Source organism: Leptidea sinapis, chromosome 9, assembly GCF_905404315.1.
Source record: "Leptidea sinapis chromosome 9, ilLepSina1.1, whole genome shotgun sequence".
Classification (NCBI taxonomy): Eukaryota; Metazoa; Arthropoda; class Insecta; order Lepidoptera; family Pieridae; genus Leptidea; species Leptidea sinapis.
The window spans coordinates 3,298,530-3,316,999 of NC_066273.1; the positions used below are offsets into that span (position 1 = coordinate 3,298,530).

Below are 18,470 nucleotides of genomic sequence, written 5' to 3' on the forward strand. Positions count from 1 at the left end.
GTACGCAGAAGTGGTCGCTAACTATGCGCCTTATGAGAAAGCTCGTGGTCGCTCAGAAGGCAATGGAGAGGGCTATGCTCCCAGTTTCCCTGCAAAATCGAATCAGAAATGAGGAGATCCGTAGGAGAACCAAAGTAACCGACACAGTCGAAACTATTGCGAAACTGAAGTCGCAGTGGGCAGGGCACATAGTTCGACGGACAGATGGCCACTGGGGCAGTAAAGTCCTTGAATAGCGACCACGTACCGGAAGACGCAGTGTTGGTCGGCCCCTCGCAAGATGGACCGACGATCTGGTCAAGACCGCCGGCATACGTTGGATGAGGGCAGCGCAGGGCCGATCGTCTTTGAAATCTTTGGGGGAGGCATTTGTCCAGCAGTGGACGTCTTCCGGCTGATGATGATGATGACTTTTAATTACTTTTAGGATTTAGGAGGAATATACATGCGTATAAACACCTGATGGCCTTATAATGCGTGTCAATGTGTGCGTTAGCTATTGGTTTAATATTAAAAATACTAAGGAGGTAATAATAAGGGTGGCAGACCATTTACGACCTGTTATTTAAAATCTGTTACAGAAACAATATATATAACTTTTGTATCTTTCTGTATCTCCTTGTTTATACGCTAGTATATTGTTAGTCAATCATAAAGACTATCTTAAATTTTACAATAAAATGAAATGATCTGAATGTTTTGTGCGTGTTCCTTAAGCTATGTTAGGACAGGGCCACTTGACTCAGTTTTGCGTGAAATACACAAATAGTTTCTTTTTCAGGTACCAATTACTGTCACAGACCAGTAAAACATTCCATGCAGATGGACTGTCCAGTCTAGAGTATGAGGTCGTGGAAGTTGTACAATACCACCTCTACACTCATATATTAGTGAATATAGACGAACGTAGCTGACGGACGTATCTCGCCAAGCTGTTGTTTGGCGATTTTAGGTGACGGGTATACCGACCGCGATATATCTATGGTTTCAAAAAACTAATTATACAGAAAAACAAGGCAAAGGTTTCATCCATACAGCCAAAATACTTATTCACAAACAATATATTTAGACACGACCGGACTCTGACAGCTGTCAAAAATTGTACTGTCAATATGACAGCTGCCTGTCTGCATTCGAGGCATAGTTCGAAATAAATATATAATGTAATAGCTGAATCAATTATTATTATTACAAATAAGTACAAAATAGTCCTGTTTGACTTAGATGTTGATATTTATAATCAAACATAATAATAAGATTAACATTAAACGGAATCTTTGGCTTAGAATCTCAAATGTATTTCTCATATCGCAATCATTCGCAGTTGATCGAATAATGCAGCTTTATAAATTGTAAAATATATACAGTAGAATAGCCATAAATAGCGTAGACATAAGTTGTTTGTATCTGAACGGGAAGATGTTTCTAATCTTCGATATTTTCATTATGTCTTAATGCTAATGGTTCTAAAACATACGTCACCGTCCAAAACTTAATCGTATGTCGTAAAAGTGATTTGCTCCGACCGAATTCTGTGCGGCAAATGTCTCCAAAATACTGACGAAAAGCAGTAAGACGCCGCTGTTGTATGACTCATAAAAGATATTTTAGAGAGAGAGAGAGATTTGAAACTTAATCGTATGTCGTAAAAGTGATTTGCTCCGACCGAATTCTGAGCGGCAAATGTCTCCAAAATACTGCTTAGCGGCAGAAAGACGTCGCTGTTGTATGACTCATAAAACATATTTTAGAGAGAGAGATTTGACGTTACTTTGTAAACTAACAGTATAGAAGTGAATCTCAACTATCATTCATAAGAATAAGTCATTTTTTTATACAAAAGCTGAATTTTTATGATTTCAATATTTTAGATATTTTACATTTATTTAGCTACCTACATATCTAGTTATAAGTGGATAAATTGTATATAATTAGGATAAAATATCGAAGGTTATATACCCAAAGCCTGCAAGCTATTTTATACGTCTAGATAGAGCCTCTTGCTGTTAGGCTACGCATAACAACAGGCCAGGTGTATTACTTTAGTGTGCGTGACAGCTACGTCTTACACTCGCGATACGTCAGTCAAAGTAGATAATATTAACAGTTCGTCGCTATTTTTGCGACGTTTTTAAAGCTCTATCTAGACGTATAAATTATCTGTGGTTGCATCATAACACAGTATTTTTTTTTCAGAAAAATATATCGTATAAGAGACAAAACTAACATAATTAATTCCGTTCTGGTTTTTCCTTTTTTATATAATGTTAAAAAACCCTGTACGATAATTGACACTGATATGAAGTTGAATGCGGAGACACCCTTAAAAATAAAATAAAAAACCCACAGATTAAATCCTACAGTAAAAAAAACATACCGACGAATTGAGAACCTCCTCCTTTTTTGAAGTCGGTTAAAAAGAACATTTCATATTAAATGTTTCCGTTAATCTTGAGAACCCCTGACTTATTTATTCTATCAGTAAACTAAGGTCATCGCCCTGATTTTTTTGCCGCCTTCCGCCCGCCGCCCGCTTTGCAGGGCACATGAATGAAATGGATGTGTGGGCGGGGAAAAATAAAAATGGCCGCAGGCAGAGAAGTCCAAACTTTTATAATTGGGTAGGTTGATAATCTTTTTTGTTTTACTTTTTTTAAATGTGCTTATTTCCTAAAAATCAATATTTATTTATTCTCACTACTTGATACATGCTCAAGATATAGTACACGATTTTTGTGTGTGCGTTATATTTAAGGAAAGCTGCCTAAATTTACATGTCTTTGAAATTTCAAAGGATTCCATTATTTTACAATTTTAATAATTTGAGTTTTATTGTAACCTGTTTATATTTCTTAACTAATGTTATTAAAATGTTTTTAAAAGGTGTTTTTTTCGAACATAATTTTGGGTAATAATATAATTAGTGAATTCCGACAAAAATAAATAAACAAGTAAAATGAATAATATGCTGCTTATCATGTATTGTAGAAGACTTTGTCAAAATAGGCTTTTAATTTATTTCCGGTTAATTAAGGTACCGAAATTTAACAATTTAAAGTAATTAAATAGAAATACCAAAATTTATGGACATTGTTAACATGCCAAAAATATATGAATTATCTAGTTGTCAACAAGTTTTTATGGAAAATGCGTCATTCAGACGGTTGACTAAGTGGTAAAAGAGATGGGCGTATTCTTGGAGGTGTGGGTTCGATTCCCACCTCGTCCGTCATTTTAGGCATGTAAATTAAATTTGTATGTTTAATCCCAGAAATGGGAGTAATGTATGTTTCAGTTGCAACTATTCCACATGTTAGATTATGTTTTATATTAGTCGCCAAATATATACATCGCACGCGCAGTCCTCAGAATACAGATCAAACCAGAATGAGTTTTCAATCACATTTCTACGCACATTGTGTCCTAAATAATTCCCCGCCCGCGCCTCACCTCCCCGCGTAGTGCTAACAACGCTCCATACATTACCGCTTTTAGGGGTTATTAAATAAATTCAATCTTTGAATTAAATTTATTTAAAATGTGTTACTAACACGTTATAAATTATTTTTTATGTAGTTACGATATTAATAACTTTTTTAATTTAAATGCAATTTGACATTGATTTTAATTTTATTTTATTAGATATCATTTTAACTGCACTTAGCACGGACGAGTAAGACTCCGTGTCACCTTACATAAAAGTGAGGCTCCATAACAAGTCGGTAAATTTGCAAATACACAAGCCGATTGGCCGCCATTATGAGATTTTCCATCGTCTGTGTCAGATCAGTTTGCGTCGCAATAAAATATTTTAAAAATGCCGTCGTGCGTTGTGAAAAAGTGTCAAAACAATAATATAATAGTATTTGTGGATATATGATTATCTAAGGGAGAAAAAATTGTGTAACTGGTATACCCCGTAACCTCACACACACTACCTTATACCTATAAAGCTGCTTCACTTGGTAATATCACGGCGCGGAGTCCTTCTTTTTTTACTAGTCCGTCTGCACTTAGATATGTTTTTCCTTGTTAATTTTAGCTTGATTTAATTAATAATAATACTAGAATAAATGCCTTTTTTATTTACTTATATTTATTTATATTTCTTACACATCAAATGTAATCCCTTTCGACTTATGCATGCCTGGTTCCATTTGTGCAACTATTAGTACACTACGGCGTTATTAATTAGAAACTATCAAATGCTAGTTGTAATCAAATTATTAAATATTAGTTGTTGCTACCTTTAGAGCGCGTTTCTGACCTTGTCCTGCATTCTGAGGCTCGGTCATATATCGATTGTGCATTTCTTGAGGAAGAAGGGGGCCTTCATACTGTCGATTATCAGAGCGATACATTAGTTTTTTCGGGGCAACAAAGCAAAGATCAGCAATGTATAATTCAGTAATTTTACAATTTTAGAATATCGTGGATGTTGATAAAATAGACATCATAACCGAATGAATTATTTAGTTCATGGCTCATCATTTTCATGATTTCATTAGGAGTTGCCACAACAATTACAATATATTTTAGGTATATCCTTAAATAATCATGTTTTGTATGTATATATATTAAAATGATAGATAACATTCTATTGTGCTTTACATTTTGTATGTTTAGTGAAATGCATTATTAAAATTTTCTATCATCTGTTTTGATTTGAATCGTAAATTACTTGACAATAAATAATCATAAGTTTACTGTTGAACTATACTCCTTATGAGATTGCATCGTAAAATATAAAATATCGGCCTAAAATACTCTTGAAAAATTCTTAATTATAGAAGTATAACGGCTCGCTAGGAATGTTCTAATAAAGTTTAATATCGTAGAACCATAGAGTTAGACCAATAATTACATTTACGTGCAAATATTAATCAAGATTTTTAATTTCTCCCAATCAAAGTCGCTTAAATATAGTTTTTAAACGGAATAATTCTTATGATAAATTCTACATTAAATGATTCGTTGTAAGCAATTTACGTCCATAATTTAATCAAATTTGGCGATATTTCGCATAAACCTATCTCGCACAGATGCAATGGCTGTCGTACTCATCGATTGTAATTCTTTTGAAGTGAGCGAGATGCATTATATTTACTCGTACGCGGGAGTGACAGGGACAGGTAATAAAAGGTTAACGTACGAAATTCCTCCTGGTTCGCGTCCGGACATTATTAGAACATTGCCTTGCACACAGTCCGCAAGTGTAGTCAATAATACGACCACCGTAATAATTGTATACTATTGTGTCTATTGTGATCATGTACTTATGTGTAAATAGCTATAATAGAATAATAATCATATTCCATAACTTGTGCTTATTAAGTTTAAGTTAAGCTTTTGTGATTCAGTGAGATTATTTTTATGTGTACATAACGGTTTGTTTGTTAGCTAAGTATGAATTCATTAGACGATGTAGTACTTCTGCAATCAATGGTATTAGTGCAGAAATTTAAAATTTTATACTGATTGGCCTAATTTTAATTATTAAATAATAGAAAAGATCGAAATGGATAAAAATTTGGATATGTACCTGCAATGATCCGGGAAGGAGTCGCTCGATATTAAATAGTCTGAAAATACAACCGCAGCTTGATATAGCAGTATTTCTAACTGTAAATGAAGCTCGTCTGAGACAGCTCTGCACTGTATCTATATCAGTTGAAAAGTATTTGTGCATCTGTTTATACTGATGTTATTGTAGTTTGAAAGATTTTGATGCCTGTGTTACATTATACAGTCCATATTCATAGCCTCTTGGTGAAATGAATTCAAGTGTAATACAATTTGGCCTTCTCATATCTTACTAAAGCATTTCTTAACTTTACACAAAGTAACAATTCAAATAACGGTGTGTGCTTAAAGACCACTCAACACAAGTGAAAACTTCATAATATATTTCTAAAATAATAACATTTACAGTATGTATCATTATAATTGGTAAATTTTGCTCTCAACTTGACTCGCACGGGCATTAGAAAGCCGAGTGATAGCTCAATGGCGTTACATACCCACAGAATACAGAGTTAGGTGCGCCTAAGGACCTTTTCTATTCATAAATATATATTTTCTATTATTCTACCATCTCTTTGGTCGCAGCAGCATCGGCAACGACACACACAAAACCACCTGTGGCTAAACAAACTGTAAAAAGTCCACGAGCTGTACCAATTTCTACATAAATAATTCTGTTCTCGTTTTCCGTGCTGTCTACTTCTTTATCATTGTCCCTAACCTAGATTTTTACAGTTCTGCTAAAAGTCCAACTTCTAATAATTGGTACCTAAATAATGTAAAACTTCATGAGAAACTGACAACGGCTGTTCGAACAAACCTTGTACAGTTGCTCAAATTTTATCTAAATTCTTATTTTTCATTAATCATTATATTGGCGCCTGCAGAATTACAAATAATACTTTGTAATAATACAGTAAACCACATTACAAGCTCATATTTCTCGAGTATTAATAAATGTATTCAAACTCAACCTCCTTTAAGAATTTTGCTATAAATTGTTACTCGCTGTGTGGTGTCGTGATCTGATTTATGTCATGATTTCCGCGGTATTTTCTGCTTAACTGCTGCAAAATTTACTCACGGAATAAAATTCTGAATATTATCTTTGCCAAACCGGTTTGTATTGGAAACATTATTTTCCTTAAATACATTTGGAAATCTAATTATGATTAAATATTTTTGAAAATGGATATTCTTTTAGAGGTCGACTTTATTATTTACATTAAAGATTGTAAATGTAACTGTTCTACAATATAGTGTCTCTTTTGTTAGCACTCTAACGGCCGTTTCTAATATTCAGTCTATCTCTTACTTGAGATAAAAATCGTTACTTTCGTTGACTTTTCTATCCCAATAAATTTATCGACGGTAACTCACCTTATCCGTACACGCTGTCTATCAATGGAACGACGTATAGCTTACCAGCGATAGAAGTTTGTATGGAAATTGCAATTCACGCTTTCCTGATATAAGGCGATAAGAATGACTTATCGGGTATATTGGGATAGCTTCAGATTATTGACAGCTAATTACTGACATTAGAAGGTAGTAATTTATCTCTATCTGTAAATGGTATATTGAGAACGGCCGTGAGAATAATCTTAATCTTAGATAATTTATACATCAAGATTGAGCCTCTAGCTAGACAACCGGTGAAAACAGGCCAGCTTTATTACTTTACGTGACAAGCTACGTCATACACTCGCGATTTGTATATCACTTTGTGTTAGTATGCGTGCATTGCTCGGAATAGAGGTTAACTGTCAACCTCAATGTTTTTCGACGTTCTCACAGCTATCACTGTCTATCAAGACGTATAAATGATCTAAGATATTCATGTACTTATTCTGTGTGGCCAATATAGTGATTTTGACAATATTATTGAAAAATTGTAACTATCCTCTATGAGCCCATAAATTCTACAAATCAGAATTGCTCTTGAAATTTTCATTTAATGTTAATTAGAGCGAAATTCGTGTAATTTTGTGTATGACTATTTAGCCCAATATGTGTTGATACATAGCTTAGACGATATGTTTAAAAATAAAGTCCGAATTCGTTTAAAAACTTTAAAATATTATGAGTAGGTACATGTTTAATAATTCCGATATGCAATACTGACTTGAATAGTAAACATTCCCACATAACTTTACTACACAAGAAATATAATTACTTATGGCTATAATTTCTTTTGGATTATGAAAACAAGATTTAGTTTTAATTTAAGTAGGCATTTTAGAAATCATTTTTTATCACTTATTTGCAACGATATTTTGTTTTATATTAATTCTAGATTGTTCGTTCGCACGCATTTATAATATTTACGCAAGCCGGTTTCTAAAAATACGAGGTGATTCGTGCATTCAAGTGTATATTATTATTATAATTGGCTTAACAATTATCTACTCATTTACCTACATACAGATCTTAGAAGTTACGGCCACTGGTAAAGTCGTGTCTCAAATAATTTGTTATTAATCTGCGTAATGTATTTGAAAACTTTGAGCTTAGATCGTTGCATACTACTGTCTAACTTCAGAATAATATACTTATTTTAATCTGCAGTAGAATTGGACGTAATTCCAGAACACAATCATGTCGAAATTGAGTTAAGAACACAAAACTGGTCATGTGATTCATATTAACGGACTGACAATAAATGGCAGCCCTACTGTCACTCTTTAATAATGATATTACTTAGTAGCCCAACCCACATGTATGGAATACACTAATATTTATTAAATTTTAAACACGAATTCCTTAAAATATGATGTTTGTGGCTTGGAACGTTTTTCAGGAACTACGTCCAATTGGAATAATGTATTTTAACCCCCTTATTCATATTAGTCTGCTAACTAAAAGCATTGCTAATTCTCACTCTGTCTTCTTCTATAGACCTAAGTCAGAATGAGAAAAAACAGTCCCTAAGTGGCTGTTTAAAGTTAGCGGACCATTATGAATAAGGGGGTAAATGTTTATGATAGTGTGTGAAAATGTTCCTTTACATAACTAACTTTAATTTAATTTAGTGCGATGAACTATGTTATAAATATGTCATAAAAAAGTCACAGTGTTAATTTAGATGTTGAAAATATATTGTAACATGTTTCTTTTTTTAATATATTGTTTGTTTCGGAGATATGGTGTTTTATTTTGTGATTATTTCACTTATGAAAAGTTGTTGTACGACATTTTTTTTACGATAATACGAGAAGATACGAGCGAGGCGTTCAGCTGATGATGATACGCCCTGCCCATTATAATGCAGTGCCGCTCAGGATTCTTGAAATCCCAATAATTCTGCGTGGTATTACAATTGCGCTCGTCACCTTGAGATATAAGATGTTAAGTCTCATTTGTCCAGTAATTTCACTAGCTAAAGCGCTCTTCGGACCGATACACAGTAATGTTTACACATTACTGCTTCACGGCAGAAAAAGGCGTCGTTGTGGTACCCATAATCTAGCTGGCATTCTGTGCAAAGGAGCCTCCCACCTGGTAACCTGTCCTTCACGCTTTCGAAAATTAGATAACTTTAAGCGATTTTTAAAATATCATTTTTCGTTCCGGACCAACTTTCTACTAGGCTACGAGTGCCGTATATCAAAGTGCAGGCTGAGGGCTTGGATAAGAAACCGGATAAGGCGAAGAATCTTTTTTTTTGGATAGGAGGAGGAGAATGGAATAGGAGGACAAACGAGCGTACTATCAACCGGGTGTTAAGTGATCACCGCCGCCCACATTCTCTTGCAACACCAGAAGAATCACAGGAGCGCAGCCGGCCTTTAAGGAAGGTGTACGCGCTTTTTTTGAAGTAACCCATGTCGTATCGTCCCGGAAACACCGCACAAGGAAGCTCGTTCCACAGCTTTGTAGTACGAGGAAGAAAGCTCCTTAAAAACCGAACTATTGGGGACCGCCACACATCCAGATGGTGGGGATGACATCCTAACTTGTGGCGTGTCGTGCGAAGGTGGAATTCGGCGGCAGGAATCAGGTTAAACAGCTCTTCGGAACACTCTCCGTGATAAATGCGGCAGAAGACACACAATGAAGCGATGTCTCTACGCATGCCGCAGCCGTTCACAGAGCACTGGGTCCCCGATAATTCGTGCTGCTCTTCGTTGCACGTGGTCAAATGGATCGAGCTGATACTGGGGTACGCCAGACCAGAGATGACAGCAATACTCCATGTGTGGCTGGACCTGCGCTTTGTAGAGCGCTAGAATGTGTGCCGTCTTGAAGTATTGCCGTGCTCTATTAATGACGCCCAGCTTCTTCGAAGCCAATTTGGCTTTGCCCTCCAGATGGCCACGGAAATCTAAGGTTAGTATTAGTACTAACAAATACTCAGACGTTTATCTTTGCCCAAAAGCAGAATAAGAATACATTCTTCGCTTATTGAGAGTACAATTACTCTCAATAAGCGAAGAATGTAATATGAATATGAAGAATGTAATATAATGGAATACAACACCACGTGGGCGAGTTATGTAGTCGAGGGATTCAAGCCGCCAAAGAACAGTTGCAGCCTCCTGAAAACAGGGCAACTATATTCTATAACATACATATATATGTAAAATTTTCTAGTATGTCTTAGAGCCTCTGTTAGAACGGCCTAAAAAGTTCTAGAAAAGTCGAGAAAATGCTAACTGTAACTCGTGTTCGTTACATGTGATTCTGCCGTCACAGCGTTGCTGTTGGGTTGATTTTATGGCATTATACAGTTAACTCATTATTTATTATTACTTAGTACACATATTTACGACTTTACGGTTTATTTTATGAGTATTACGTGAATTAAATGCAAATTAATCTATAAAAGACTTCTGGATTCAAAACGTATTAGTGGTCGCTCCTAATGAGTGGGCCTCAAATATAATATATAGTAGAATCCTAGAATACTAAAATCTAAAATTATTTGGCATGGGCTCTACAATTCTGTACTTGTTCAAAATTGATAATTTAAAAATTACTTTCTTGGTTTAAACCTTTAAACTTCTAGCATTTATTTCGAGGTATTCATTTGGGATCATAGCAGTGCTCCCGCCAAGTCGAGCAAACAACAGGCGGCACGGCCTTACCATCCTTTTCTCGAAGCAGTTCAGGCTATTTTCGACCCCCTATAACATCGTTGTAGATAAATTTAAGAGCCTGATTACAGTAAGCAAGCTGCAGACATTGTACAAAAACTAATGCCGTTCTGTACATATAGACAATTCGCGTCACACAAAGGAAAGCCGAAATATGGCATATGCCACAAATGACACCATAATAAGCTTCGACTGCTATGTCTATACATTACTGCGTTTACTCCACTTGTTTAAAATGTTATTGGTCAATAGGCAGTAATGTAAATGAAAATAAATAAATGTAAACAATTTTTCAGTTTAGGCTGCACATTTTGAATTTAGAACCCAATTTGGACAGTGATATCAGTGGAGTAGCAGTTAAGTATTATTTTAAACCCTGACGATAAAGGGCTATTATAGTGCTATTTTTATCTTTGACACAGCAGCTCGGAGCAAGGATCTTGTGCTAAGGTTGAACCATGTCCGGAGATTCTTAAGCCACGAAGTACGCCATCTTCCCGGACGCTTTCCCTGGATTTTCCCTTGCATGATGAGTTGGAGCAGGTCGTATTTATCATTACGCATTATGTGACCAAAGTACTGCTGCGTTTCTTGACAGTATTCAAAATCTCTACCTTTTTGTTCATCATCTGCAAAACTCTTTCATTCGATATTCTATCCGTCCACGATATCTTCAGAATTCTTCTGTAGACCCATATTTCAAAGGCCTCTAAGCGGTTGCTCATATTTTGGGTTAAGGTCCATGATTGTACACCGTACAAAAGAACCGAAACACATAGCAACGTGCCAACCGCACTCTGGTAGATATCTTCAACGATCGATTGCAGAGAAGATGGCTTAGCTTCAGAAAAACATTACGTGCCTGCTCTATCCGGCACTTGATTTCAACGCTGTGGTCACACTGGTCGTTTACGATGCATCCAAGTTACCTAGGTAGGTAAGAGTGGACTCTTTGGACAACCTGGTTCGTTACAATCAGATCAGTCGTAGTAAGGTGTTGAGATTTGAGATTAAGTTGAGGTTTGAGTGGGAGGCACCAAAAACTCAACACGTAGGTACTAACACTGTTCACCAATAACACACTAGAAGTTCTATTGCTTGTCGAACTGAATGTTCACGTAATCGCTCAGTTACTCAATAAATCAATGAATCAAGTGCGCCTCTACAACATGAACCCCAAAAAATTATTCTCGAACAGCGTAGTTATAACACCAAACAATAACTTGTTTTCAAAATATTTTGGTATGTTTCTTTTTTATGAAAATAAGGGACGAGACGAGCAGGACGTTCAGCTGATGGTAATTGATGCGCCCTGCCCATCTCAATGCAGTGCTGCTCAGGATTCACTATGATGAAAAACCCCAAAAATTCTGAGCGGCACAACAACTGCGCTCGTCACCTTGAGACATAAGATGTTAAGTCTCATTTGCCCAGTAATTTCATTAGCCCTTCAGACCGAAACCCAGAAATGTTTACACATTACTGCTTCACGGCAGAAATAGGCGCCGTTGTGGTACCCATAATCTAGCCGGTATCCTGTGCAAAGACTGCAAACTGGTGTCATGCTTGAAATTTAAGGTCACGATTACTTTACACCGATCGACATCGAATTCTATAACTCTACCAAAAATACGATGGCTTTCGTCACCTTTGTAACAATCAAAATTCAAATAAATCTTCAAGACCTACCTACAGTATAAAATAAAATTCTTCTCAAAACCGAAACGTTTAAGAAAAAAGAAATTTTTTAGATTCTCATTTGCAATAAATGAAAAGAAAACCGTCATAATATTCAAAACTCACGTTCGGAAAATAAAATGGAGACATTATTTTTGACAGAGCCGTTGAAATAGCAAAAGTAACAGTAAAAGTCAATTTTAATGCGCGATAGAATAAATTATTACGCCCATTTACTGCGATATGTGAGCTGATGTTATCCAGATGTTGTGACAGCTGCTTTTTATCTGTCTGCGTGCTAATTGATTCACATTGAATTATTAATATTTACCCAGTTTTCTGGTTATAAAAATAAGTTTATTTATGTGCTAATTAAATACTTGTTAGGTTTTTCGAATCTTACATTCGATAATATTGGATTCAGTTTAATCTGCCTAAAGTGAGTTTCGAGTAATTACAAGAAAAATAACAATAGAAATAGGTCAAATGTTTGCCTGGCTTGTGAGTCATAGATTAGATATCGGGTTTTTGATCATTTCCCACTCTATATATACAATATGTTATGTTTTTAAAATGATAACCCTCACTTCTAGGATTAATACACAAATAAAATTTGAAAAACTAAATTTTATGAACGATGCGGGATTCGAACCCACGACCTCCGGCGTTCCGTGCCGTTGCTCTAACTAACTGAGCTAACCGTTCGAGTACCGCCTCGTTATAAAATTCTGTTTGCTTTGTTCAACTCTCAGGTTGTGGCTTCATCTACAGGATCTACTTTACAGTTGATAACCTGCTCAACCCCAATATTTGCATATTAGGAAATTGACTTGAGATGTCGCTCTTGTAAAAATCTAAATATGTTATGTTTTTAAAGTGATAATCCTCACTTCTAGGATTAATACACAAATAAAATTTGAAAAATTTTGAATCCCGCATCGTTCATAAAATTTTGTTTTTAAAATTTTACTCTATATACATATACACATATACATATAGAACGTCATTGATTTCACACATTAGCTTTCCGCTGTCATTCTATACCGTAGTCTTGCCATAAATACTAAAACAAAGAAAAAAAAATATATTGCAAATTTACAGTGTGTTAGTTTAATACATAAATATAAAACATTAAAAAACATAAAAATTTAATTTATATGAAGCTCATTCGAAGTGGTCTCCATTGGCTGCTATACAGTTATACTTTAAACGTTGAGGCCAGTTGTCAATTGAAGCACGTACCTACTGTTTCCATGGGAAAATTCTTCTCTGGCAATTGTGCGGATTATTTTAGGGACTCAAAATTTATTGTCATGGCGTTTAGAGCTACGGCTAGCTCTAAACGCCATGACAATTACTGCCATGGCGTTTACTTGACAGGTACGGCTACCTACTCTCCAAACTGACCATAAATCATAATCTAGTGGATTATGATCGGGACTAGACGAGGCCAGTCTTCAGCTCTGATAAAGTCCGAAACGTTCGTTTCCAACTAAGACTGCGTAGACCGAGCTTTATGACCCGGCGCCGAGTCTTGCTGGAAGGACCATTCTTGGTTATTGAACATGGTGTCGTTATGACGCGTCACTACCATCTCAAGAATGGTATCTTGATACACCTGTGTCGATGTTTTGATACCCTTTCCACAATGTTTAATTTTTCAGTCACTCCTTCATAGCTACCCCACCAAACCATCACTGAATTCGGGTGGTGCCTACGTTATACTCTGTCGACTAATTGGGAAGCTTCCCTAGACCTTTGAGCATACGGTCATTTTGTTTGTTAAGATGTTGTTCAGTTATAAAAAAAATCTCATCCGTAAACAAAATATTTCTGACTTTGCGTACCGCTTCGCTTTCGTAGTTGTTTCGATTTTACAACCCTATTCTTTTTTAAATTATCAGTTAAGAAATGACCAGCACGTGTTTTATAGGCTGCAAGTCCTAAGTCATCTTTTAAAATACGCGACATGGTTCTAGGTTCTAGCTCATATGCCGAGATAATATTTGGCTTTCGGACATGATTTCTACGAATTCTTTCCCTTACTGTTTTGACCACCTCTTTTGTATGAACACTACGTGGACAGTCAGATCTTTTTCTGTCACAAACAGAGCAAGGAGGTCTCATTGTATCTATTAATAGCGCAGCACACAAAAATTTTACTAATAACAAGCGTATGGAGAGTTTTAAAAATTGCATTTGGCTCCATACTTACTTAGTGTAATTAATCACAGATTAGCGATATTATAATGAAACACAGACACGATTTGGTTCTCTTTCTCACCCCACTTTATTTTAAAATATTAAAATATTGTACAATGTGTTGGCGCCAAAATGAGAAAATTCAATGGACAATCATATAAAAATTACAGATTCCAAATTCAAATGTAATATTTTGTTTATTTTTAATTGTAATAGTATTTATGGCCAGGTTAAGTATATTAGAAAACAAAATAATTATACCGGAAATACAATTTTGTAATGTATGAAATAATAATGGTAAATTCAAACTAAAACATTTTAATATTCGGTGTAAGCTTTAAAGACATTCGTCTCCCAATGCAGGTCTCTCTGATTACAAACTAGAGGAGTTAAATTATCAGTAAATTTTAAAGTGATAACTGTTTCAAACAAGTTGACATAAACTGAAAACGGTTGAGTGGATAATTAAGCATATCCCACTTCTGAAATGCAAATTAACTCAACGGTGTAGTTCGGAAGTTACATTTACAAAACAAATAAGCGACTGAATTTAAATGCCAGTAAAATCAGCTACACTTTATTTTGTTCTCGCTTCAAAAGGTTGTTTAAGTTCCGTGTTTAACTATCATATACAAACGCTCGAAATAGGGTAAATGTTACATTACATATTATATAATGTATAAATGAAAATAAACTTTAAAAATAATTGAAGTTAAATAACTTCTTTAGGCGCTTTATGAAAAAATGATGAGAGTGAAATTTTAAGATGCGTGCGCATCACTGTAACACAAAAATTGACAGGTTGAAGTTGGTTCCTAAAGTTTTCTAACTTTTGCGTCAATCGTTTTTTTTTGGTTTTTTCGTCCATTATTAGGACAGACAAAGGGTTCAAGCCCATACAGCCGTATTCATTATTTAATAATTAATTGTTGAAGCCATCTTTGCAATATTTTTACCCAATTGTTCTAAGAACGTAGATCAGCAAGAGAAATAAATCATTTTAATGATTTTTGCTTCGTCAGGCCAAAGAAGTATAACTTCTTGCGTGCATACATAAGTACACACACACTCTTTTTTTAGGTATATTGAAAGCTAGTAGTCTAAATATAGTCAGTTAATTAATTAGTCTATGCCCTTTACATATAGATCAATGTCTTAACTGGTTATTCTTATAACCAGATAAAGGTCACCAAGCTGCAAGTTGCTATTATTTACAGTTAAGGGTGTCTCTGAAATATCTATCATATGGAAATAACGCTCAGAATTTACAGTTTGAGCCCATCCACGATTATCTTTAAAGAATTTTCAGCCAGAAGACGTCCACTGCTGGACAAAGGCCTATCCCAAATAATAAGATCAATTCTTAGGAGCAAATTAACGAAATTCAATTTAAGTTTAGTTTCTTTGTCATGGATCCTATAATCAGAACCTAACCAATCTCTCACCAAACTACCTTTGAAGTATATCTTTTCCAATAAAAAAAATCATCGAAATCAGTTGGCGCGGTATTGAATTATTCGTAAATTATCACGCACATACATTTTTGTGTATGGATGTTCAAATTCAAATTCAAATTCAAATATTTTTATTCAAAATAGGATGTGAAATCACTTATTGAAAGTCAAAAAAACTACCACCCATTCCAAAGTGAATGCCTCAGGCCTGAGAAGAATGGGCGCAACAAACTCAGCGGGCTTTTTTTTTTCATCAAAAATATGTTTTACAATTAAAGTAACATTTACAAAGTAACATTGTACAATTAAATTTATTATTTAATAGCCTGAGGGCGGTCGCTCCATTCCCAATCTGTGGTATCATTAAGAAAGTCATTTATGTTATAGTAACCTTTACCACACAAACGTTTTTTAACAATTCTTTTGAATAACGTAACACCTTTGCTTTGAACATTTTCTGGGATCTTGTTGTAAAAGCATATACATCGCCCCACAAAAGACTTACTAACTCGACTTAGCCGAGTAGTAGGCATCATCAGTTTATGTCTGTTCCTCGTGTTAACATTATGGTTATGACAGTTTCTGGCAAATTCACTTATGTGCCTATGAACATACATTACATTATCAAGAATATATTGAGAAGCAACAGTCAAGATGTTAATTTCTTTGAATTTTACTCTCAATGATTCCCTAGGACCTAGGTTATAAAAGCACGAATAGCCCTCTTCTGCAGCAAAAATATTGTATTAATATCGGCAGCGTTGCCCCATAGCAATATAACATAGGACATAATACTATGGAAATAACTAAAGTATACTAGTCGCGCCGTATCTATGTCAGTTAATTGTCTAATTTTTTTAACCGCGTATGCTGCAGAACTAAGTCTGTTCGCCAATCCTTTAATATGGGGGCCCCATTGTAATTTGGAATCTAGAGTTATGCCAAGAAATATAGCAGATTCCACCGGTTCTATCACCTCTCAATTTAACAAAACATTTGCATTTACATTTGTGACATTTGGTACGGTAAATTTAATGAATTTAGTTTTCTTGCTATTTAACAATAGGTTATTAGCGCTAAACCAGTACACGATGTCAGATAAAATATCATTCACTTCGTCATACATAGCTCGGTTTCTTTTCACTTTGAAAATCAGTGAAGTGTCGTCCGCAAACAATACTACCTTATGTTTTTTCTCTATAAGATTAGGAAGATCATTTATATAGATAAGGAAGAGGAACGGTCCAAGAATAGACCCTTGTGGTACCCCCATACTGAGAGGAGTCCCAGGAGATCTCCTGCCATTCACGTCGACCCTCTGAATTCTATTGTTTAGATATGAAGTCAGAAGATCGAGCGCAGTTCCTTTTATGCCATAGTGGTATAGCTTCCTGACCAGCTTTGAATGTTGAACACAATCAAAAGCCTTAGATAAATCACAGAAGATGCCAAGTGCATTCTGCGATTCCTCCCAGGCATTAAAAATATTCTTGATCAGCTCAACACCTGCATCCGTTGTTGAACGTCCCCTAGTAAAGCTAAATTGTTTCAAATGAAGTAACTTATGAGAGTTAAAGTAAGTAAGCATTTGGCTTAAAATTATTTTTTCAAAAATTTTACTAAGGGTCGGCAAAACCGACACAGGACGATAGTTGTTCGGGTCAGAAGAGCACCCCGACTTAAATATTGGTGTAATTTTACTATGTTTCAGAAGGTCAGGAAACTAAATACTATTGAAAGATATGGTGCTATGACATCAATTATTGAACTTATTATTTTAACAGAAATGCCCCATATATCAGCAGTTTTTTTCATGTCTAGAGATTTAAAAGTTTTAATTATTTCTCCAGGGCTAACAAAACTAAAATTGAAACTTTGTTGACATCCTATAACATTTTCCAGAAGAAGTGACTCAGCAACACTGGTGGAGGAGACAAGAGTGTTTGTGATAGAAACTGGAATCTCAGAAAAAAAATTCTCAAAAGCAGTAGCAACTTCCTGCTGAGATTGAATTATTGTATTGTTTATTGATAGATTATATTCAATGTTGCGGTCTTTCAATCTTCCAGATCCCCAGTTAATAACATTCCAAGTCATCTTTATTTTATTTGGTGCATTTTTAATTATTTGTCTGATATGCATAGACTTTGCAATAGAACAAACACTTTTAAATAATTTAGAGTATTTTTTAACATACTCGAGAAAAGATGCATCATGATTATACAATGATCTCTCACCATACAGTTCATATAGCCTTTGTCTGCTCCTATGAATGCTAGCTGTTGCCCAATCATTAAATGACAGGAGACCACCTGATTTGACTGTCTTAGAAGTAAATATAGAAGCAAACTCTGTTTTAATTATTTTAAATAACATATCATACATTTCATTTGGATTAATATTATATTTGAATAAATCCAAATTTGAGAGTTTAACTGACACATTGCCTCTATATTTCTCCATTCGCCTATTATTCACAGGAACAAACGTAAACTTTTTAAGTTTAGTACATTTATTG

The 18,470-nt window shown here is 35.0% G+C and overlaps 1 protein-coding gene across 2 annotated transcripts in view; it reads left to right on the forward strand.

Annotated features, from left to right (window-relative positions):
• LOC126965981 (beta-1,4-N-acetylgalactosaminyltransferase bre-4) overlaps positions 1 to 8,665 on the forward strand; it is a 102,135-nt gene extending 93,470 nt beyond the window's left edge. Inside the window, exon 10 of one of the 2 annotated variants that reach the window (XM_050809836.1) lies at positions 2,197 to 8,665. In XM_050809836.1, coding sequence (XP_050665793.1) covers positions 2,197 to 2,338 — 142 coding nt within the window. In that variant the 3' untranslated portion in view covers positions 2,339 to 8,665. Of the gene's footprint in view, positions 1 to 781 lie in introns of both variants that reach the window. The other variant, XM_050809837.1, reaches the window with a different exon arrangement.
• Positions 8,666 to 18,470: the final 9,805 nt, after the last annotated feature.